Source organism: Perca flavescens, chromosome 5 (assembly GCF_004354835.1).
Source record: "Perca flavescens isolate YP-PL-M2 chromosome 5, PFLA_1.0, whole genome shotgun sequence".
NCBI lineage: Eukaryota > Metazoa > Chordata > Actinopteri > Perciformes > Percidae > Perca > Perca flavescens.
The window spans coordinates 17,962,346-17,984,384 of record NC_041335.1 but is presented as its reverse complement, the minus strand read 5'-3'; the positions used below and the strand labels follow the sequence as shown (position 1 = coordinate 17,984,384).

Sequence of the window (22,039 nt, the reverse complement as noted above, 5' to 3'; positions counted from 1 at the left end):
TATACTGTCTATGATGGTGACAGAGTAGGAAGATAGAAAGAACCCGGAAGTACTTGCCCTTAGATTTCCACAGATGGATGAGGTCGGTTGCTTTATTTATATTTATGCAGTAGACTTAACCCAAAATGTTTATCACGTTTACATATTTCTGAAATTTAAAGCTGTACAATTTCCACAACTTAACTCCCCCCCCTCCCCAACTCTGTGTGACACTAAAATAACTATTAATCATATAACTTTTCAGAGAAATAACTAATTTCAACAGCAAGAAGATAATAAAGGCACTAGTTTGTTGTTTCATCACTATGGAAACACTGGTATATGTGTCTTTTATGGAAATGCAGTATTGTTGTTTTTATTTCTGTCTTTTTAATGTATGTTGTATGTCATGTCTGTGTCTTCTGAATGGACCTTGAGTCTGGCAATCAAGTTTGATAATGATGTAAGTGTGACAATGCCAATTAGCGTTCATAATCCATAATAAAGATGCTTAACACACATGCAATACAAATCTAATTACACCCAAATTGCTTAGTTTTGATTAAATGTGTTACTTTATAAAGAAATCTTTTAAATCTTTTTATAAAAAAAATTTGATCTAATTATTTAATCAAGTGCTACTTGCTTATCATTCATATTTGTAACAAAAACACAAATCAACAAAAACACTACATTTTAACAGCCATCACAACTCTTTTTTTTTTTATGGTTTAAAAAAAAACACAATCACGCTTTGTAAGACATTTGAATCAACATTTCACACTAATTTTACAATCCAAAGCTTTTTAATTTACATTGCAAAGTATGTTCCATTAGTTCTAACTTAGACTTTTATTTAAGCTTCAAACCTACTTGAAATGAAAAAAAAAAATCTGTGAAATCACTACGACCATTTATAGCATCAGACAATTTAAGTATAATCACTGGTTTAAACAACAAAGAATAGACAAAGGATTGAACTGCTTTTGATCCTCAATCACTGTTGCATCTGCAGTGACTGACTCTCAGTAGCTTATGTTTTTGATGGTGATCGTTTGAGTCGCCTCGATCTTGAAATCACTGATACCTGAGGGAGCAAACGAGCATTTTTTTTCTTCTTTTTTTTAACAAAGTGAAATTAACGCTGCAGATCAAAGAAATAAAGAGAATGCTCTATCAGTGAGTCACAATGTAATATGTGTGTGTGTCCTCACCCTGACTGAGTTGAGTGCCATCAGAGGAGAGGTCCCAGTATCGGCGGTCGCTCTGTCTGGCCTGCTCTCCGTTCACCACACTTAGGTAAGGTCCCCACAGGCTGGGCTCAGTCTTAAACCTGCAACACAGCATTAAATATTCCTCAATGTAGGCAAGCATACAGTACTTTAAGCTATAAAAAGCTGAAATGCACAAAGGTACATTATATAAACTCACGTGAAGTCAACATATCTTGTCTTGAGAAGTTCAAGGACGTCCAACAGAGAGCTTTCCTTTGGCACATCCACAGAGTAAACAGCAGATGCCCCGCTGAACGTCACCACCTCCACCGTTACAGTCACTTTGGTCTGGCTAGTTAAAACCACCACAGGATCAATGGGCTCCAGTACTAGAGTGTCTGTAAGAATGCACACACACACCATGACACAAACCGTGACAATACAGACAACCTGAAACCACAGTGGACACGGGGTAGAAAAAAATGCTGCATACCACTCTCATTGAGGCAGCCCATGTGTTCAATCGCTAGGTAGGATTTCGGCTGGAGAGATGGCAGCATCTGAGATAAGGCCATGGGGTTGTGGTATATGTTGTTTCTGGCGCTTGTCCTCATGGCCTCCATTGAGGCTTCATACTCTGCAACTGGGCTGCCCATCGCCAATAAGGCCTTGAACACAACAAAGAAGAACATTTGAGCTGCAAAGATTGTGTTCTGTAGAAACTAATGTAACTAAAGCGACAGAGGGAGCTGAACAAAAAATAAGGAAAAAGATCCTTACTTGAACTGCGAGGCCTGTGCTGAACTCATTGCCAAGGTGACCGTCTGTCCTTCTAGATGCCAAGATCTTCTGCTTGATCTTGCTAAGGGCTGTGTTGAGCTCAGCAGCGTTCTGCACATGAGAACCAGCGTTCTTCACACACTGGAGTGCCATTCCAGCCATGGCATAGGTATCTAGGGAGATAGGGATAAAGTATATGTATGTGACAGACAGAGGGAGAGTTTAACTTGAAGCACAGGATAAAACTAAATCTGGATTCCTCACTTATACAGTAAACATTGTGTTAGTGTTAACAGAACTGAAGCTAAGGCTATGTACACGTTCCCACCCTAAACCTTTATTCTGGCAAATTTCTGTGAGATGACCCCCTAGTCGAGGTAACTTCATGGAATTTATCTGTCTGAAATATGACTTTAAATGTAATGCAACAAAACAGCACGTTTTATCTTTCAGACTATCTCACTCCACCATAGACAGTTAGCAGCGTTACATCTTAGTCCACAGTAGGAGTGGTAAGTACACTAACTTTATTGACAATTTTTAAGAATTAAGATGCATCCCTTCCTGCACAACATCTATTTACTATTTATTTCAACAGCTAAAAGAAAACATTTTGGGAGGTTACACTCACCAATACTCTCAGAGTCTCCATGTTGGAAGCCCTCATGTTCTACTGCCTTGATGAGCTTGTTGATTACATGGTTGTTGACCCTGATGCCGTTCACGCAAAGAGTGAGCATACCCAGAGAGTACTGGTAATAGTTGGTCAAAGGGCGATTGCTGACTGTGCAAAGGAGAGAAGAAATAAAAGAAACCAAATCATATTAAAACATGACTTCACCATAATGTTCAAGAAATGAAAAAGTACTTTATTTTCTCATTATATCAGTTTGGATGGAATAACAATAGCTGTTCTAATGACCAATTCAATCAAAACTGAAATAAAAATTGGTGCTGCAGAATCCTTCAAAAAGTAAAACCTAAACACTGATATTTTATTGAGATAATTGGCTCTACCTAAAATTCTATAAAGCTAAAGTAGAGTCATTGTGAAAATAAGATATATTGCTAATGTTTGCCAATAACATAAATACTTAACATATACATTATAAAATGTTAAATTGTTGTTTCAATTTTCCTGGATTTCCCTTCTGAAAAACTATCCACACTAAATAAACTTTGAACTCATTTTGTAGCACAATGTTAAACAGAATGGTGAAAACTTTTTATGATAACCGTTGGCCTCCAGAAGGTCAAAGGAAAACTTACAGACAATATTCTCTTTTTCTTGTTCCATCTGCTTCTTCAGGTGTGTCAACAGCGTTTCACTCTTCTCACTGACGGTGAAGGTGATTGTGTTCTGGTCGTAGCAGGAGGACTTCAAAGCCAAACTGTACAGCGCCATGAGGCCGACCACAGGTTGGCTGTTAGAGAGAGAGCTGAGAAAGACACACAGGTGATTCAGGTTCAGGTGAGAACATCAAGGAAAAAAAACATAAATTCAATGGACATCCAGATTTAAAATACCATTAAATGTGATGTGTCACAACAATAAGCAACACTGTAGAATGAGGGCATTTGTAAACAGTGCAATACCTTTGAAGGTCATTGTGCAAATAATTTTTCAGTTTATTCAGGTGTTCGCTCTCTTTGGCGAGGTTGTGGTAATTAGAAAGCCGTAATGCCAAGTAGACACTAGGATTGGGGAGTCCTTCCTGCGTCTCCAGAGAGCGAAGGAGATTCTTATTGAGTGACAGGTACGGCTCACGGTTGGCTTCAGTATCTGGATTAAAATATAAAAATGACAACATTCTTTGTAATTTGACAATTACACAACACTTGCATGAGGTTGGTAATTGCAAAATCAGTGAATGTCCAAACCAGTGAGTTAGTGTATTTGTAAACTGGGTTTTTCCAGTGTTCAAGCAGTTTCAGTAAGGACAGTCAGGGTTGGTAATAACTGGATTATATGAAGTATATAATAAACTTACCACATGGTTTACCAGAGGTAAAGGCAAATAGGCCTGTGATTATGACCAAAGACAGCATTCTGGGCAACCTGTTGACACAAACAGTGGAAATCAATATTGTCGCCTAAAACTTTGAAGTAGGCTAATAATACAGATAATAGGCCTACTGTAAAATGGGCAGATAAAAAAAAATGCTTAGTATGAAAGTATTCACGTATTTGAGAAAGTCAGGCACCTTTGTCAAATAATAAATCTAAAATACATGCAAAATACCTGTGAATAGTATATATTCAACGATGATAGGTAAATATTACAAGATCATTATTATTGTCATGGCGGTTTAGTAATTAGATTGTAAGCCTTTAACTTGTAAGTGTCTTACCTCGTTAGAGAGTGACTCCAGTGTGAAGAATCCGAGCTGAGTAAGAACCTTATATACTGTCTATGGTAAGAACAGAGTCAGAGACATAGGTCAGGGACAACAGCTTCTAGTATTTCACTGTCACATGACTCGTCATGTGAGATGACAAAGCCATGAGAAAAGCAAGACGGTCCCTTTAAACCATAGCCTTCACTGGTCTCCGTCCAGAGCAACGGGGTCTGTTGGTCCATTATATACTGTCTATGCTTTAAACCAAAGAATAAGATCTATGGGCAGAGGAAACTATCTTGTCAACACATATACTCTTTGGTAAATACGAACGTATAAGTGGCAGGTGTCTATCTTACTTTACACATATCCGTCTGCGTCGGACTCATAGACAGTAAAAGAAAGTTCGGACTCAGTGACTGTAAACGTGAAAACTGTAATTTTAACTAATGCTAGCCAACGTAAGTAGCTACAACTGGTGCTAACGCTCCAACTAAAACTTTACTTCGTTATATTTGCTTCTGTATCGCAGTGTTAAACGCAAACTTTGTAGTAATTCGTTGGCCTTCAGTAACTACACTTCCCACAATTCACTTAACGTAACGTACGCACTTTCTAGAACCTTGACGAGTTTTCTGGCGCGACTCACCTTTTCAGAATAGCTAGCTAGCGTCATTTTATCGCAGCCATTCAAGCAGTTCACACCAAAATTACCTTTTAATGTGGGGGCTATCTGCTCGCGGGTGGTATCAATATTAAGTTAGTAAGACTTGAGCATGTAGAGCCTGTTGCTATGTGCTAATGGATTAATGGCATCATTATTATTCCAAAGGAAAACAGTGTGAACTGACGGATACTCGCTAACGTTAAACATCAACAACAAAAACACGAAGGGGCAGGGCAGCAGCTGCACAGGTCGGTCTGTAACGCTATATGTCTGGTGGACTTATTCAAAGTTGTTAATTAGCACAGGGATGTAGCTGTCATTGTGTATTACTATGTCACGTTATAATAATAGCCAGTTTTATTTGTAACGTCATACTAAGGTTAACAGTACGTGCAGCAGTTGCGTAGCTAGCTAGATAATCTAGCTGCCCTTGTGTAAACAGGTTTATAACTTGTGCGCCATGTAACGTTAGGTTACAGAAAATACCTTTTAACAGTTTATCTGATTGGTATCAATACTGATGTTCCAGATCAGATCCGTTTGTAGTTATCTACCCGTGGGTCTTTTCAAATAATTTCAACGACTGGACGACCATGCATCACCCTGCAACCACAAGCCGTGCACTGGGGTTTCTGCCAGCCATGTATTCATTTTCGGGCCCCACAAACCTTCCTGAATTTGATCTCGGATCTCCAAGTACGTCTGGTCACCTACAGAGAGCAACTCTATCTAACAAGTATGTAGCGGGTGATTTGGAGATTGTAAATTAAATATACATCTGTTAGAAATACAAACGCAACACTTGAAATAACTTTTCAATCTTAACCTGACATGTTGTATCATGTGTTTTGACATATCCGTCTCTGTGTTCCAAAGCAGCTGGGAGACAAGATGCCTCAGGAAGCACAGGAGGAGAGTTGATGATGAGTAAGTGAGAGATGCATGGAAAGAGCAGTCTTAACAATTCACAATGCTTGGAATAGTCACATACTGTATGAGTGTTTTGATAAATATCTCAATGTTTTCTCAGGGGATGCAGTGCTAAAAGGAGGAGGTTAATGGTCGAGGCAGAAGTGAACATTTCAGAGAACTCAGACACTAGCATTGATCGAGACTGGCCTACAGTGAACAGCTGCCCTCCTCTGCCTGCACAGCAAGCCAGCCCTGCACCTTCACAGCCCTGCCCATCATCCGAGAACTTGACTTTGCCACAGCCCTCTTCTGCCCTGCTGCGACCAGAGACAGAGAGCTCCTGCATGGAGATAGAGGCAGCTCAGAGGAAACTTCAGGAGATCGAAGACAGGTATGCAACATGCAGTGTGTGCAAAAAGTTGCAAAAAACTGTCTGCCTTCTTGCTTGTTAGAAGAATTAGACTTCGACTGACACCGTATGACCAAAAATCCAATTAGCTATCTAGGAATCTGTCGTATTGTCTTGCTAGATTATTGTTTTTGTGTTACTGTGGGTCACGGCTCTGATTTCTAAATGAAGGACAACAAGTTTAAAATGTATCCAAATCCGTTACAAACCCATCTTAAAGTTTTAGAACTTTGTAGGGCTGACACCTCTTAGTCGATTAGTCGACTAATCGGTTGTTTTGGTCTTAGTCGACTAAGATTTCTTTAGTCGATTAGTCATTTTTTATGCTTATTCATGCTTAATTACTTATTTCCAAGAAAATTCTGAGCACATTTATGGTAAACACAAGATTTAAAGTGGTGCTTTTGCAGGATTAATTGTGGAGAAACTCAGTTTTACAGATGGTTAATTAACTACATTTATATTGTGCTTTTCTAGTCTTAACCACCTCTCAAAGCGCACAGCTCTGTCAATTAAATCAACTAATCGATTAGTCGACAAAATTGTATAAGTGTTAGTCGACTAAGAATTTCTTTAGTCGAGGACAGCCCTAGAACTTTGTTTAAAAAGAAATACAGACTGTCTGGTATTTTCAGTTGCATTCACCCTTACATTGTCAAGATATTTGCTAGTTTCCTTCGTAGCATTGCAGGTCTCCCCATTTATGTCTGTCACAATGAGTTTGTTTTGCCATTTAGTGGTGGTGATGGCTTTGGGAGTTGTATCACATGAAAAGGTGACATCAACACATACTGTACCCTTTATTTCTTTAAGCAAATACTAATAATGATATTTGTGTATCACAGAATAACACTGGAAGATGACGATGAGGATGAAGATCTGGATGTAGAGCCAGCCCCGAGACGGCCAGTGCTGGTAATCTCTGACAGTTTGAAGGAGGGTCTACAGCGCGGCATCAGCGACATCCTACCGCACACGGTAGCCCAGTCCGTGTACGTTCTCTTAATGTTGTCATTGGAACGTTTAATGTTTCATGAAGTAACTTGAGGTAACATGACTCATGTTGCGCTGTTTCCTCTTTGAAAAGCTCCAGACACATTTTTTCCCCAGTGTTTATTTTTGTCTCATATCCTTAGGAGCCATTCTTGCATGGAGTTGGTGTTGTGGCGGCCACCAGACGATCCCTTTTGTAAGAAGCGAAAGGGCTCATTACAGAAACAACGTAAACAACAGACAGTATCTCGGCAACCTCCGACTCCATGTCCATCTCCCACCCCTCACAGTCCCCTCGACCCCTCCAGTCCAACTGCAGACACACACTGTTCTCTGTACAGCTTTCCTGTAGCCCATAGCTCTGGAGAGGAGGACATGGAAATGTAATGGTGCTTGATGACTTAAGAAATGCTAAAGTTAGACTTGAAATGTAGTCGCAAAAAAGACTAAAGGACTCCGAACCTCTTGAAGTTGGTCAGTTTGGCAAGGCAATTTGGCTTAGCATGAATATTGTGCAGTTGTTTTTGACAGTTGTGCACCACATCTTTTGCTTTACTCAGTTTAGTTTTTTTTTTTTCCCCAATATAATACCATACAACTATATGTTAAGATATAACGTGTAACAATAATGCTGACCTAATCAGTATTATTTATTTCAATCTCCAAGACACCTGTCATGATTTCAAGACTTTGAAAAAGTTCTAAAGACGGCCTTACATAACCAATTTATATAAATTATGGAATTAACCTTTGCCCTTAGAAATAAGATAATTTGTGCATAATTTTGCCAAAGCCCTGCAAACAAAACACTGGTATACTGTTAATATGACTTTGTTCTTTGTTAAACATCAGTGTGCAGCATCTAAATTTTGTACAGTTTTTATGTTCAGCTTCTGGCCATCATTACCAGGACACTAAATATTGTTCCTGTGTTCACATTTGCGCACAGCATCCTGCTTGCTTTTGTACTTGTTGTGCTTAGCATACCATCTGTGAGCTTTGAGAAATTCGTAAAGAAGTCATGGAAATGCAAATTATTTTATGATTTGATTGTATTTTCATAAATACATTACCAGAATTGCAACCAGCCATCGTGTGTTCGGAATTTTATTTATTTTCTTAAATAAACTCTTACATTGTCCATGTAGAGATTCTGCATGGCATAATTGGACAAAATCTTACTTCAATTAAGTGAAAGCAATCCTCTTGTTTGGTGAACATTGTAATCATTGTGTTATCATTACCTCAGGAAGAGTAGGGGTCCAGGACTAACCCCTGTGGAAGTGACCATATGCATACATATATTTTGAAAAAAAATATTATTAAAAATGGCCTCCAATTTGTCAATTAAATTTAAATGATTTACTGTGTCAAGTGAATTGGAGCCAAGTCATTGTTTTAATTGAGGATGATTTTTATTGATCAGTTCAGTTGGGGCCAGCTCTGATAACAAGACTTATGCTGACAATTATGTTTTGGCAAATAGTAGTTTTATAAATAGGCGCTGGTCCTACATTCTCCTTTTTAAACATTTTTGATCTCAGAGGGAGAACCAACAACACAACTACTCCAGCCTGCTGAAACGCCTTGTAAAACAGAAGCATGGCTGACAAATTGAAAATAACAGATTGCATGTGTGATAGCAGAAGTGATTATAGGGAAACCATCTTTAAAATATGTGACAGTCCCGGTGGATTATTTTACATTAAGATGAAACAAAACAAAGTTAATTAAAACCCTCCTGTTATCCTTGGGGTCAATTTGGCCCCATTCAATGTTTAACATCTCTAAAAAAGTGCTTGACATACATTTTTTTGCTTCATATTGAATAACTTTTCCTAATTTAATGGGGAAAACTGGGTAAACATAAAATTAACATGATGATATATTTTCAATGTCCTGTATGCATTTTGTACGCATCGGTGTTCCTTGGGGTCAATTTGACCCCAGGCTGTTTTAGCTGTAAAATACATAGAAAATATGAACATTTTACACATATTTGCTGAGTTATATAGGTCACTTTCACATGCAGGTTGTTGCAATTTCACAATCTTCAATTCCCCTAACCCCACCCCACACACGCACACACGCACCCATCCTCTGTGAGGGAGGGAAGATAACATTCAACATTTTCTTGCCAGTTTAGGCTATCAACATAAATATTTGGTAAAAGTTTTTTAATTACCAACATTTTCTGGAGGTCAAATTGACCCCAAGGATAACAGATGTTAGTAAATTTGAGGATAACAGGAGGGTTAAGTCGTTATATTAAATGCTGATGACATAATTGTGTTTGAACTTGAAGTTTTTGGGTACAATTTAACATCTTAACATTTATGATGATACAAAAGGTTCCCATAAAGACCTGTCAGCTTTATGAGGTTCTCTGACATAACTCACATGATCTTTGGTAAAATGTCAGTTCATCGCTTATTCAGAGTTTATTATAACCTGAAGCCATAAAACTGAACTGCCTTAACAGAAAAATGGGAACTTAATGACCAAATCTTGGGTTGTGTAATTTGTCACTGTGACCTGCTCGTTAACTTGCAATCTTAAGTATATGTAACCGTAAATGATTCATTTCTCTGGCCACAGGAAATAGCTTGAAATGCATTCCATTATATCACTAGTGTTTGCAACACACACAGGCTTCATCTCCATGTCCTAACTTGAGACTGTCCTGATGGATGAGTGACTCTGAATCCCAGGAACGGCTTGACCTTGAGTGATCTATAAAGTACACACAAGTATTTCATATTATAATGAAGACAAGCACAGAAATAATAATTATTGAAATAATAATTGAATGTTAATGATACTGCCACATTTGGAGTCTGTTTTTCATCGTACAGTAGAAGTACTTTTAGGTTTATTTTGACTAAAAGAGGATTTCAAATCCGATCCAGAAGTGCCGAGCCTCTTATCGAGGACAAGCAGCTAGTTTGGGATGATGTGTCTTGTTTCTTGTGCTGCTTCTAGAGGACAGTACTAGTTGTCATTTATAAATGTAAAAACTGCAGTATGCATCAAATACTAATGTCTGCAGTATACTTGTTTATCACCATTGTGGATGCAGCTAGTGGCTATTAAAACGATATACTCACTGTTGTAAGATAGGATCCTGCCAAATCTAAAGGGATTGTGTTTGAAGGCGATGGGCTCTGGGTGTAGGTCTGGTTTTCTACACGGAGCTGCTTGACTCTGCTCTGGAGGTAACGTAGAAGCTTAAATGAAGCCACGTCTGAGGGGCTGTGGGAGGCAGCAGAGGCCACAACATGGAGGGAGGGAGAACAAACCGAATTCTGAGCTTCCTGATGGGAAAAAGAAACCGAGAGATAAGAGGTATTTTGTCAGTAAACAAATTAATATGAAATATCTTTAGGTTACATATCTCTGAAAGCTTGGTGTTCGTGTCCACACAGGAACAGTCAAACATTTACCTTTGCACTAAACATCATCTGTCCTTCAGGCCTCTCACACTTTCTCTGACTCTCCTCTCGAGTCTTTGATGGTTTTCTGGAAAACAAACCTCTATTTGAAAAGTAGTTTGTTGTGAATAATTAACATAACTACATGAAGGAATTATTAGTTGACATGTACAGTGTTACTTTTATGCTATAAGACGCATACTGTATCGCAGTGAGTTAAGGTGAGATCATGCTCTTGTAAGGACAGACAGCTGGTTAGTAGCTATGTCATCAGAAACCAGTTACCTGCACCTTAACAACTTTGTCTTGCACCTGTGGGATTAGAGCAAAACTTAAATATAGAAAATCATAATATTTCTTTATTTATATCTTATGGATCATAAAGTTTTCTTGGATTCTGGGCCATTTTTTAAAGAAGAGCAGATTTACCTCACATTTCCAAATAGTATCACTGCTTAAAGTGCTCATATTATGCTCATTTTCAGGTTCATAATTGTATTTAGAGGTTGTACCAGAATAGGTTTATGTGGTTTAATTAAAAAAAACACACCATATTTTTGTTGTACTGCACATTGCTGCAGCTCCTATTTTCACCCTGTGTGTTGAGCTCTCTGTTTTAGCTACAGAGTGGGGCATCTCACTTTTGTACCATCTTTGTTGGGAGTCGCACATGTGCAGTAAGTACTGCTAGCTTGTCAGTTGCAGAGCATGAGGTTGTGCCATGCTAGCAGCTAGGCGAGCATTATAACGTGTGTTACAAAGTGACGCAAGTTCGTCACGGAAGTAAAGGCTGGACTACAACTGAGCTGTTTGTGAACACTGTTTTCTCTGGAACATGCACAAAAAGATAACACAATAAAGGAAAGGGAAAATACCAAAAAGCATAATATGAGCACTTTAATACTTAGAACAACATTTGTGTGCCTCTATTATGACTGTTTGTTCGCATGTTACCTTTCTAGTTCCGCTGTCAACTCTTCTTCAAACTTGCATGCCAGACGAGCTGCAGTCTGTTCCTTCCACTGACCCATGCTCCTCTGAACCTGCCTGAGCTCTAGGTCTTTGGCCTTCAGCTGTTTGCGAAGTGATGCTGCCGCTCCTCCTCCCTCAGCACCTCCATCACACATATGAGGCCAGTTCAGACTGCTTAACTCCTCAATGTGCTCCTGCAGAAGCAGACGGCATTGCACAGAAGAGAGCAGTGAGTGATGAGTTTTCTGTGTCTACAGTATGTGCTTTACAGAGTGCGTCAATTCAAACCTGAATGAGACGCTCCTTTAGAGAATCCAAGGCTTGGTCTCTGTTCATCCTCAGCTGTTGCCTCTGGATGCTCAATTCGCTCTCCTGAAAAAATATGAACTTGTATTCATGTGTACATTTCATGTTCTGTATTTTAAAACATCAGGCACAGTCTGAGCTATACCTTGTCTTTTCTCAGCTGCTCAGTGGTTTGTTTCTGTGAATCAAGCTCCTGTTGTAGATGGTTTATCAATTGCTTCAACTGCTCTCTTAGTGTTCTCAGGTTTGTTAGAGCCTCAGCTGCCGTAGGACTGCACAATACAAAGACATGAGAATTGGAAGCACACCATGTTTCCTTTAAAATATTCACATCTTTCTAAACCAGATATGTATGTAAACTAGAGATGGAATTTGTACCTGGGAGTTAGGTGCACAGAACTTTGTTTGGCTCCACTCTGCTCCACTAAGAGGTGTAGATGCTGGCACTCTGCTCCCAGCTCCTTGGCCCAGAGCCTGAGCTGCTGGTCCAGTTCAGCTGTGATTTGGTTATGGCTCCTCTCCCTTTCTTCCAGCATCACCCGGAGCCTGTCAGCCTCTTTCTCTGCCAGCTGAGCAGCCTGCTCGAGCCTCAGCGCTGCCCTCTGACTCTCCTGTGACCATAGACCACACCATGTCAGCTTTTCTACAGCACCACATTTCTTTGTGCGACTGCAAATGATTGCTTTCTGTGGTTTTCTTGCACCTGTGCCACCTGTCTCTGCAACTTCTGCAGCTCAGCCTGATACTCCTCTTTCAGTGATTTGCAAATAACAGCCAGCAAAGACTTCTGCTCTCTCTGCTGCGCACAGCTTTCACTCTCCATTTCCTGTATTCTCTTCCAGATAAAAAGAAAGTCATAGAAAGAGAATTAAATCAGAATACATTCCTGATTTATTTAAGATGGTAATGTTACATATCATGGTTGCGAGTCACCTTACAGTTTTTAGTTCCATCATTTTATGTTGAAGAGCCAGTGCTTTACTCTTCTCTCGCTGCATCTCACTCCTCATGCTTTTCAGCCTCTTCCTATTCTGCTCTTCCAGTATCCCACAGTGCACCTGCACTGCTTCCACTTTTTCTGCCTCCCACTTCCTCCTCTCCTCCTCTATTGCTTTGTGCACCTGAAAGGATGCGTACTGTGTATAACATGTAATTGTGTTGAAAAATATTGTGTATATATAAGAGGATTATCAGAGTACCTTTTCCAAAGCTTCTACATGCAGCTCTTCTTCACGGTTCTTTGCCTCCTGCTTCTGCTGCTCCAGAGAATCCCTCAGCGTCTTTGCCTCTTCTTCTTTTAGCTGTCAGAATAAGAGATGATCACATGAAAAGTAACCCTGTGGAGTGTTTTTACTTACTGTATGTATAGTGTATAGTGCAATAATCATGAGAATAACATAGAAATGAAATGAAATGCCACCCAATCTTTACATGCAGCACATGCATTCATGGCAGTGCAAGATACTTTGGGTAAAACTGTACACCAAACAGTTTACATTGAGACAGTGTGGGAGTGGATTTCATATGTTCACAAAAACACACTGACCTGAATGGAACTTTTCAAGGCCTCAGTGTGTCGTGTGAGAGACAGAGCTTGTTCTTTCAAAGCGTTTGCCTTTTCCTCTTTAGTCTGTTGATTAACCTACAACCAGAGTGATTGCTATATCATTAATCAAACTGTGATGATGTCATTTGAAGAATCAGTATTGTAATTTTGCAGACATGTTGGTCACCTTTTGGATTTGCTGCTCATGAGCCAATGCCAATTCTTTCTTTTGCTGCTTTAATGCTGCCTCCTGAATAAAAAAAAAGAGGAACTCTAATTACCTGTTACTTAATGTTACATTAACATACGTCTTGTAGTCTTAAAAAACACAGCACATACCATCATTCTATGAGCTTGCTCATGGTCCTCTTTCCGTGCATTGCAGTGCTGGGTTTTCAGGTGTTGTAGCTCCCTCTTCAGCCCATCACTTTCTGCTTGTAAGGCCCCACGTTGCTCCTGTAAATCTAGTAGCTGCAGCTCCTTCTGGGCCAACATCTTCTCCTGAGTGCCCACTCTGATCTTGCATTCTCCCAGTTCACCCTGCAGCTCGCTTACTTGAAACTCTACCGCCTGATAGAAAGAGATACACCAAAAATAGTAGTTAAAAAACAAAATCAATAACCGTAACCATAAAAAGTGGATGTGTGCTATTTGCTTGACAGCTAATTGGATTTTTAATTTTTTTTAAATTAGAGTATGATGTCATTTGGTGCCACCTCCATGTGATCCTTTTTCTGCCTCTGTTTCTCCTCCAGACAAGGACAGCTGTTCCTCAGTACGCTCTCTGCCTCTGTGACCCTCTGGAGCTCTTCACGAGTCTCCTCCAACTTCTGCTCCGAGATCACACAGAAACACATATACAGAGATATTTTCAACAAATACAAATACCTTCTCACTGTAGTTTTACACAAAGTGCTAAACAAAAACTGCAAAGAAAAACGCAAAACTGAAATGACACATTCACAATATAGTAATACTTGTTAATCTGTTAAACACCTAATCTGTAATCCAAATATCAACAAACCGATAAATACTGCAAAAACAAAATCAAGTTTAGAACCTGCTATCACACCCAAACTGTTTAAACCTTCTGTGAAACACAAAATACCTATTTCTTTTAATAAGTAATAGTCTTTAAATACATTAAATAATTTACCTTTAATTTTCTAGTACTCTATCAAACTAAAAATAATGTTTTATTATTTTATATTATTTAGAATGTGGTTTTTAAAGTGTGAATGCTGTTTTATTTCTTTAAACTATTCTTGTTGTGGTTATAGTTATAATTATGGACACAAATAGGCTTAAACACAGTACTTCTTGCATGGACTCTTGCTTCTCTCTTGCACGTCGCTGTTCAGCAAACAGTTCTGTTTTGGCATTATCCAGCTGTCTTTCCATCTCCTCTCTCTCCAGCACTGACATGACGACACTGGGCTGTTTGTGGAACAGTGGAGCAACAATAAAATTGTTGAAAAAAACACCCTGCGTATTAAAACATGTGAATGGCTGAACACAACCAAGAATTGACATATTGCTTGATTCAGGTTTCATTACCCTCTCCGTGAAGGCCGAATCCTTAAGAGTCTGTTTACTTTGACTCAGAGTTGTGAGTTCTTCTTTCATGTCTCTCACCTCGAGGATACAGGACTCTCTCTGCCTCTGCAGCTCATGCAGCTGGCAACTACAACACAATCATAGTTGTATCACTACCCTTTATACAGAAAAGGATTATGTCGATGCAATGTGATGTTCCCATGTTGATGTATACAGTGTATAATACAGTTAGTAGGAGTTTGGTTTTATACCTAATAGAGTCTTTCCCTGCCCTTCTGTCTCTCAGAACGAATTCCAGAGTCCTCGTCTCCTTCTCCATCTGCGCTGTCTCTACAGTCAGTTGCTCTAATTCCTGCAAGGCATGCTGGGACATATACCATAAACTGTGAGTATTAGTGAGACTTCTGTATGCAGTGATCTGATAAACTACTGTATACGTTACCTTTCTTCTGTGTTGAAGTTCAGAGAGGCAGAGCTCAACATCTTTTAACTGAGTCTTCTTGTTCTGTAGTGTCTGCTCCTCCTTTTCACATTTCTATACCAGTCCCACAGACCAGTTAAGTGATTTCTCATACACATGTACATAGGAGAAGTTATACAGATGACATAAAAACATTTCTCTATACTAAATATGACTGGGAGACTTATTCTCACTTGTCGGAGTGTAGAGAGCCGCTCTTTCATCTTCACCCAATCAGAGTGCATCTTATCTGATGTCCTCTTAGGCCAGTGATTCATTTCCTCATCTGTGTCATTGTCCTCCAAAGAACACACAAGTCTGAGATACACAATCAATCATGCACAATGTGCTAGTCAGAAATATGTGCAAAAAATAATCATTTTAAAATTGAACACGACACTAAAGAAAAGGAAAAAAGAAAAGGAAGTTTTTAAATGTTCTTCCATGTGATTTACCTGTAAGTTTCTCTCTTGTTGCGCTGTGCTTTACTGACAGAAGGACTTCTGTTATGTCCATTTCCATAAGAGGATCTTTGGCCTTCGTAAAAACAAAAAGGCAAATTCTATGACATTTAAATGTTGTTACTGTGGACTCATAAAGGAATACACAGTCAGATCTTGCTTTACCTGATGTAGATCGAGGTTCACTTTCTTCCTGTGTGGATGTGTCGTAGTCACTCTGGTTGGTACAGTAGTCATCCATGCCCGTGACAGACAGAGTGAGAGAGCGCCATCCTGAGGGGAATCACACAATTGATTACTTACTATCATTTTCTGCACACTGCTTCAATTGCTCTTTTTGTTGATGTAATTTATTTATTATCTGGGTCATTGTATTAAATTTTTCTTGTACACTTGAGGGCTGGGGGTGTGGGTGAGAGAGGGTGAGCGAGCTGTCTGTATCTGTGTATTTGCAGTTTGTTTGTTATTTAATGCTGTTTTTGTTTGTATGTGTTTTATCTTTTTTTTTTTTTTTTTTTTTGTTTATAGGACCCCCTTGAAAAATGAGAATCTACATCTCAAGGGGCTAATCTATCAATAAAATCAAATTTTTAAATGGTGATATTAGATATATTAACATGTTTTGAGACTTGCTGCCCTCCACATTGTTTGCCATCTCTCACCTGTTTGCCTGTGAATATGCTGCCTGACTTGCTCTGTGCAGACTGAGTCAAGGTCACTGTCAATGGACACGGTGTCAAAACTCCACACAGGTACTCCTGTAAGAGAAGAAAATGGCCTACAATCACTGTTTGTAATGAATGAATTTCCAAGACGATTTGCTAGACTGTGCCTGCAGGAGCAGTGTAATCTGTGTGTGGTACCTGCCAAGCTCCTGGTCTTAGGAGAACGGCTGTTCTGCCGCAGGGTTTCATGTTCTGTTACAATCTCTGTTCTGTGGACTGAAAGGAAAAAAAAAAGGTGTAAAGGACCCATAAAAGTAATAGGAATAAAAGTCAAGAGGCAGGTTAGTGTGCTGCAATGTAAACTACAACCCATAATACAAAAAGACTGTTACAAACAATATACTCATTGTACTATTCTTGGGGATAAAGATATAAAGTATGTATATATATAAAGGCACCAAGGGGATAAGCCCATAGACAGTAAAATAAATGGACAAACAGATCCCGTTGCTCTGGGCGGAGACCAGTGAAGGATATTAAGCTGCTTACACACCAACCAGATGGCCGACCGTTGACAGAAAAGCCAGTCAAAATGATCAGTCTCCTTGTGTTGGTCCAAAAAGTGCCACAGAACAGACCAAAAAGACGAGACGAGACGTAATACATTGCTATAACAGCAGGCAGCACTAATCTGTATTGTTGCCCAGGAAATGAAAACCGGCAGCTGATTGGACGAACGCTTCACATGGGTTTGTTTTCTCCGGAAATTCAAAGCCAGACTGTCATGGCGGCCGTTCAGAATACGATCTCATATTGTACTAAAATAGTTAACTGAAACATGTTTGAGAAAACATTTTAAGAGAGAAATAGGCCATGCAGTTGCTGAATCTGTCTTCATTTCAGATCAACAAAGGTCAGTTTAAAAGATTTCATAAGATTTTGAGAGACTCTAGTCACCTCATTCCGCTCCCCATTTCCGGGTGAGTCCCGACGGCTTTGCCGCCGACTGAACATGTCAGGTCGGCCAAAATGAACGGCAACAGCCCCCCAGACTGACGACGGCACGGGACACACCGAACGGATTTGCGTCACTGACCTCCCCAGACTGTCTAACGGACGATAATCGGCTAAGTGTGTCCCGGGTATTAGAAGCACTCTTCCGGTGCTGGCTGAGCGTTAATGCGCAGCTGTAAACTGAGCTTGAAGACGTAGATGTGATGTGAGCAACCTGTCTGAAAGCTGTAAGTCTTCTGGTAGCTTTGCCAAGAGAAATCTCAATCATTCCCAATCTTACAGAGACGGAAAGCGTAGGTATATGTAAGGAGATAACACGGGCACGTTAATTATTGCTAACTAAAATGCTAGTTAACATTAGTAATTAAACTAAACAGCTAATCTAAGTTGAAACTGCCCGCGAGCTTATCCTGTACTATACGGTAATATAGTCAATGGGATGCTAACGGGGGGTGATGGCTTGTTAGCAACTAAATGGCTCCATAGGAGCTACGCTTTCCGGAGGCCAGCTTCCTTGGGCACGGCTACCAGAAAAACGTACAACTTTCAGACATGTTGCTCACGTCACATCTACGTCGGCAAGCTCAGTTTGCAGCTGCGCAGTAACGCTCAGTCATCACCGGAAAAGTGCTTCTAATAGCCTTCACTGGTCTCCGTCCAGAGCAACGGGATCTGTTGGTCCATTTATTTTACTGTCTATGTGTGGCATTTAAGGAAAGGCCATGGGGTCCTTCATTAAAAGGTTCACCCCCATGAATGTGTTCTGCACATTTCAATCTAATTAGGTTATGTATGTGTGCAAAGTTGAAATTTGGGATAAGGGTATTGCAAAAGATCACATCCAGAAAGGAAAGGTTTCATCCTCTGAGGGTAATGAAGGGGCTCAGTAAATCTCAAGGCAATATGCCCATTAGATGTAGGAAGAGGCACGTTCTGTGAGTTAGATTTCATCTGGGCACTGTAATCATCAACATCAAGAGTTTGTAAAGTGAGTACTCACTGCTACTGCCATCATCACCAAGCCTCTGTGGTGTGTTGTATGTCTCTCCAGCTCCTGCTTGCTCACTACATGATGTATTAACTCCATAGCTGTCATAAAGACATTTCTCCAGTTCCTTTCTTTGACAATAGTGAGCAGTCTCTGTGTCTTTATTGCTTTCCCCAGTCATTGCTGTTCCTCTTCTGTCGACATTAAGAATACAGTGTCCTTTTTGTTCACTCTGGCAAGTGTCACAGTCAAGTATCTCTGTCCTCTCAGCCTCTTCCTCTTTGTCAAGTTGCTGCACATTACTCACTGGTAATGCCAATTCGACCATTTCATCTCTGAAGCATCGGACAAAGTCCTCAGTGCAGATGCTGTCTGAAGGAGGTTGGGTTACTCCTGTCATGCTTCCCTCGTTACAGGTGTCTCCAAGCAGCCTCTGGAGCCTCCACATCACCTGCTCCCTCTGAGTCTCTATTTCCTCTTTGTCTCTTGTCCTTCTGTCCAATTTCAGTTTAGTTTCCTCATGAGTAATGGGACCGTCCCGGCAACCTGTGCTACTCTCTGGGGGAAGAGCAGAAGAGAGATAGGATGCTTTTGTGCAAAGAAAAAGCTGGTTCTGTTCAGTTGTCACTAGTGAGGTAACACTTTCATATAAACCATAGATTCTAGGGCAGCAAACAGGCCTTCCGAAACATTTTGTGCAGCTCCTGAACGTGACATGAAATGCATGCATATATACAGTATATATTGTAATCTTCTGCGGTCCATTAAAATGACGTGGCTCCATTCACAAATGCATTTTTTCAACAGGCAATTATCTGTAGCAGATAACTACTTTCCTTTTAGACAATCATGTAAGGATAGATTTGAGGGTATCATGATCATGTAGCATTAGGCATGAAAACGTCATATAAAAAGTCATAGTATGCCATAATAATGTCATATAGAAAGTCATAGTATAGTATTGTATAAAAAATGCCATACAAATGTCATTGTATATCATGCCATAAAAGTATGCCATAAAATGTCATATAGAAAGTTATAGTATAGTATGCCATAAAATGTCATATAGAAAGTTGTAGTATAGTATGCCATAAAAAAATAATTTTTAAAATTTTTATAGTGTAGTATGTCAAAGAAGAGTGTCATAGTATGGTATGCCATAAAAAAATGGCATAGTGTATTATGTCACAACCCCCCCTCTCCAGGTTAGAAGTGACAACTTAGAAAGCTACTGGTTGCATGGCAACTATATACTGGCACCTCGCCAGAGTCGTGGGAATTCAATACTGTCATCAATGCTAGTGTTTTTCCATTAATGATACTAATATTGAAATATTACCTGATGTTTGCTCCATTGTCAGAGTGTTTATCAAATCAAGACAAGAAATAGGAGTGTCATTTGTTTGAGTAGTACTCCCAAGCCCTGTGTCTTTGCTCAGAGATTGACTCCAGTTGAGAGGAGCTAGAAAAAACAAATTAAAACACAGATTATCACCTGAAAATTTTTAAATAAAATCTTGAAATTTGGTATAAGGTGTGGGTTATGACATAAATGACCTGCATCACTGCAATCATGCTCTCTAGAAATTGCCTGATGTTTCTGGGGCTGGACCTGCATACATTAATCACACTTACTGTTTAAAACATTTATTCTGGATTACACATACATACATACAGACAAGCAGAGAGACAGAATAAAAATCACAGACCTGCAGCTGACCAAGCTGAGCATCAATAGCATCTAGGAGACGGTCGCAGTGGTCCAGTTTGAGAGGAGGAGAGTCCAGTCCAGACACACTGCTGTGAAGATCTGACAAGGCAAGGCAAGGCAAAAGGGTCACTAACAGTGCGTGCAAACTCCCAATAGGGTGAGATATACATGATATAGATGTACTGTTGATACAAAACCTGTGTAAAGAAGCTCATCTGTGTCCTTTGCATCTTTGTCTGCTCTGCCATGGCTTCTGTCAGCCATTGCCTGTTGCTGAAGACAAGTATCCAGTATCCACTCAGCAGTACCGTACAGACACAAAATCCTCAGTGTCCACTGGTTAAGGCTGACTGGAGGGTCATAAGGAGTGGGGGGTTATGTTGCTCAGTTGTCCAGGAAACCAAGACAATTGAACTTGTCCCTCTTTTCACTAAGAAGACTATAAATTCCTTCCTCTGTCTCACACTCCACTCCACACCAAAATGAACATTAGGTAGAGGAGCTGTAGGCTACAAGTCAGTCCACCTTAACACTGTAATGCCAAATGTTTAGCTTGCCATGTCTGAAAGCTAATATAATATTAGTAACATTAGTGCTAAATACCATTTTCTTAGCCCAGACTAACCACACAGAACCACATATAGTTACCAGAAGCTAAAGTTAGTCCAAAACTCCCTAATGATTTAATTTACATGTAGCTAGCTAGAAGACAAAACATAGAACTAAACCGTTCAGCAACCATTGTACTGACTCAAACATCAATAACCTACTTACTTTCAATGTTTAAACGCGGAGACTTCGATGCTGAACTTGACTCTTCCGTGCTGAGCTGCGGTGCTTGATTGACAGGAGCTTCGGGTTGCCATGGAAGCTGTCAAACAGCTCGCCAAGCCACCCTCACATGAAAGTGAGAGCAGCCCAGCGGCAATATTAGCGCCAGAGAAGCCCAGTAGAAGGGTCTATAGGATTTTCACATACATTTATTAAAATAGCTGTACAATTATATTGCCTGTAATGTGTTCTTATTCCTGATATAAATATCTAAAAAAAGAGGTTTCAAAGCATGCTCTAAACTGACAGGAAGGTTTCGGTGAGGATCAATAATTAATTCATTATTTGTTTCTTTTATATTGGCCTATAAAGGTAATACCGACAAGTTTGCTAATTATTTGTACGGCTTTTACTATTCTACCGAACTTAGCGATTCCCAGTGTTGCCTGGGCCTTTTTGTGTGGAGTTTGCATGTTCTTCCAGACTTTCTTTGACATACTATGACTTTTTTAATCACTTTTTTCGACATACTTTACTATAATTTTGTTGTCACTTTTTTCGAAATACTATACAATGACTTTTTTCGACTTATTGGCTACTATGACTTTTTATGACTTCTTTGACTTACGACTATGATTATTTTATCATGTTTGTTGACATGCATACTTTGACTTATACTATGACTTTATTATAAAAAAAACATACTATACTATGACTTTTTCATCACATGACATTATTATAAAAAAAATTTCGACATACTATACTATAAAAATCCTTTCAACATACTATATGAACATTTTTGACATACTATACTATGACTTTTTTATCAAATCTTTTGACATAATATGACTTTTTTATTGTAT

At 39.5% G+C, this 22,039-nt stretch overlaps 3 protein-coding genes across 12 annotated transcripts; 1 reads left to right on the top strand and 2 right to left on the bottom strand.

Annotated features, from left to right (window-relative positions):
• Window positions 1-349: 349 nt before the first annotated feature.
• On the bottom strand, window positions 350-4,513 carry tcn2 (transcobalamin II). Its single transcript, XM_028577256.1, has 10 exons — window positions 4,326-4,513; window positions 3,965-4,032; window positions 3,570-3,756; window positions 3,243-3,412; window positions 2,605-2,757; window positions 1,974-2,146; window positions 1,687-1,861; window positions 1,411-1,591; window positions 1,194-1,312; window positions 350-1,066 (listed from the first exon to the last, which is right to left on the bottom strand). The coding sequence occupies exons 2-10, from the start codon at window positions 4,020-4,022 to the stop codon at window positions 1,005-1,007; spliced, it is 1,278 nt and encodes a 425-aa protein (XP_028433057.1). The 5' UTR covers window positions 4,023-4,032; window positions 4,326-4,513; the 3' UTR covers window positions 350-1,004.
• ccdc117 (coiled-coil domain containing 117) lies at window positions 4,498-8,383 on the top strand. 5 transcript variants are annotated; one of them, XM_028577262.1, is made up of 6 exons: window positions 4,498-4,634; window positions 5,510-5,716; window positions 5,857-5,907; window positions 6,011-6,283; window positions 7,147-7,293; window positions 7,438-8,383. In XM_028577262.1, exons 2-6 carry the CDS (start codon window positions 5,574-5,576, stop codon window positions 7,679-7,681), a joined length of 858 nt encoding a protein of 285 aa, XP_028433063.1. In that variant the 5' UTR covers window positions 4,498-4,634; window positions 5,510-5,573; the 3' UTR covers window positions 7,682-8,383. The 5 variants fall into 5 exon arrangements, with proteins under 5 accessions (XP_028433063.1, XP_028433062.1, XP_028433061.1 ...); XM_028577261.1 differs by having other exon boundaries at window positions 4,498-4,774; XM_028577260.1 differs by having other exon boundaries at window positions 4,498-4,774; window positions 5,146-5,716.
• Window positions 8,384-9,712: 1,329 nt separating this feature from the next.
• si:ch211-102c2.8 (trichohyalin) lies at window positions 9,713-21,290 on the bottom strand. 6 transcript variants are annotated; one of them, XM_028577249.1, is made up of 30 exons: window positions 21,180-21,290; window positions 20,603-20,755; window positions 20,404-20,504; window positions 20,252-20,306; window positions 20,034-20,156; window positions 18,707-19,252; window positions 16,891-16,968; window positions 16,690-16,785; window positions 16,193-16,300; window positions 16,022-16,103; window positions 15,761-15,884; window positions 15,549-15,641; window positions 15,358-15,470; window positions 15,107-15,233; window positions 14,867-14,986; window positions 14,266-14,379; window positions 13,889-14,119; window positions 13,737-13,799; window positions 13,550-13,645; window positions 13,203-13,304; window positions 12,942-13,124; window positions 12,707-12,838; window positions 12,382-12,614; window positions 12,149-12,275; window positions 11,986-12,069; window positions 11,680-11,891; window positions 11,011-11,037; window positions 10,738-10,813; window positions 10,402-10,608; window positions 9,713-10,027 (listed from the first exon to the last, which is right to left on the bottom strand). In XM_028577249.1, the coding sequence occupies exons 2-30, from the start codon at window positions 20,667-20,669 to the stop codon at window positions 9,962-9,964; spliced, it is 3,786 nt and encodes a 1,261-aa protein (XP_028433050.1). In that variant the 5' UTR covers window positions 20,670-20,755; window positions 21,180-21,290; the 3' UTR covers window positions 9,713-9,961. The 6 variants fall into 6 exon arrangements, with proteins under 6 accessions (XP_028433050.1, XP_028433052.1, XP_028433053.1 ...); XM_028577251.1 differs by having other exon boundaries at window positions 11,017-11,037; XM_028577252.1 differs by having other exon boundaries at window positions 12,707-12,829.
• Between the last annotated feature and the right edge of the window lie 749 nt (window positions 21,291-22,039).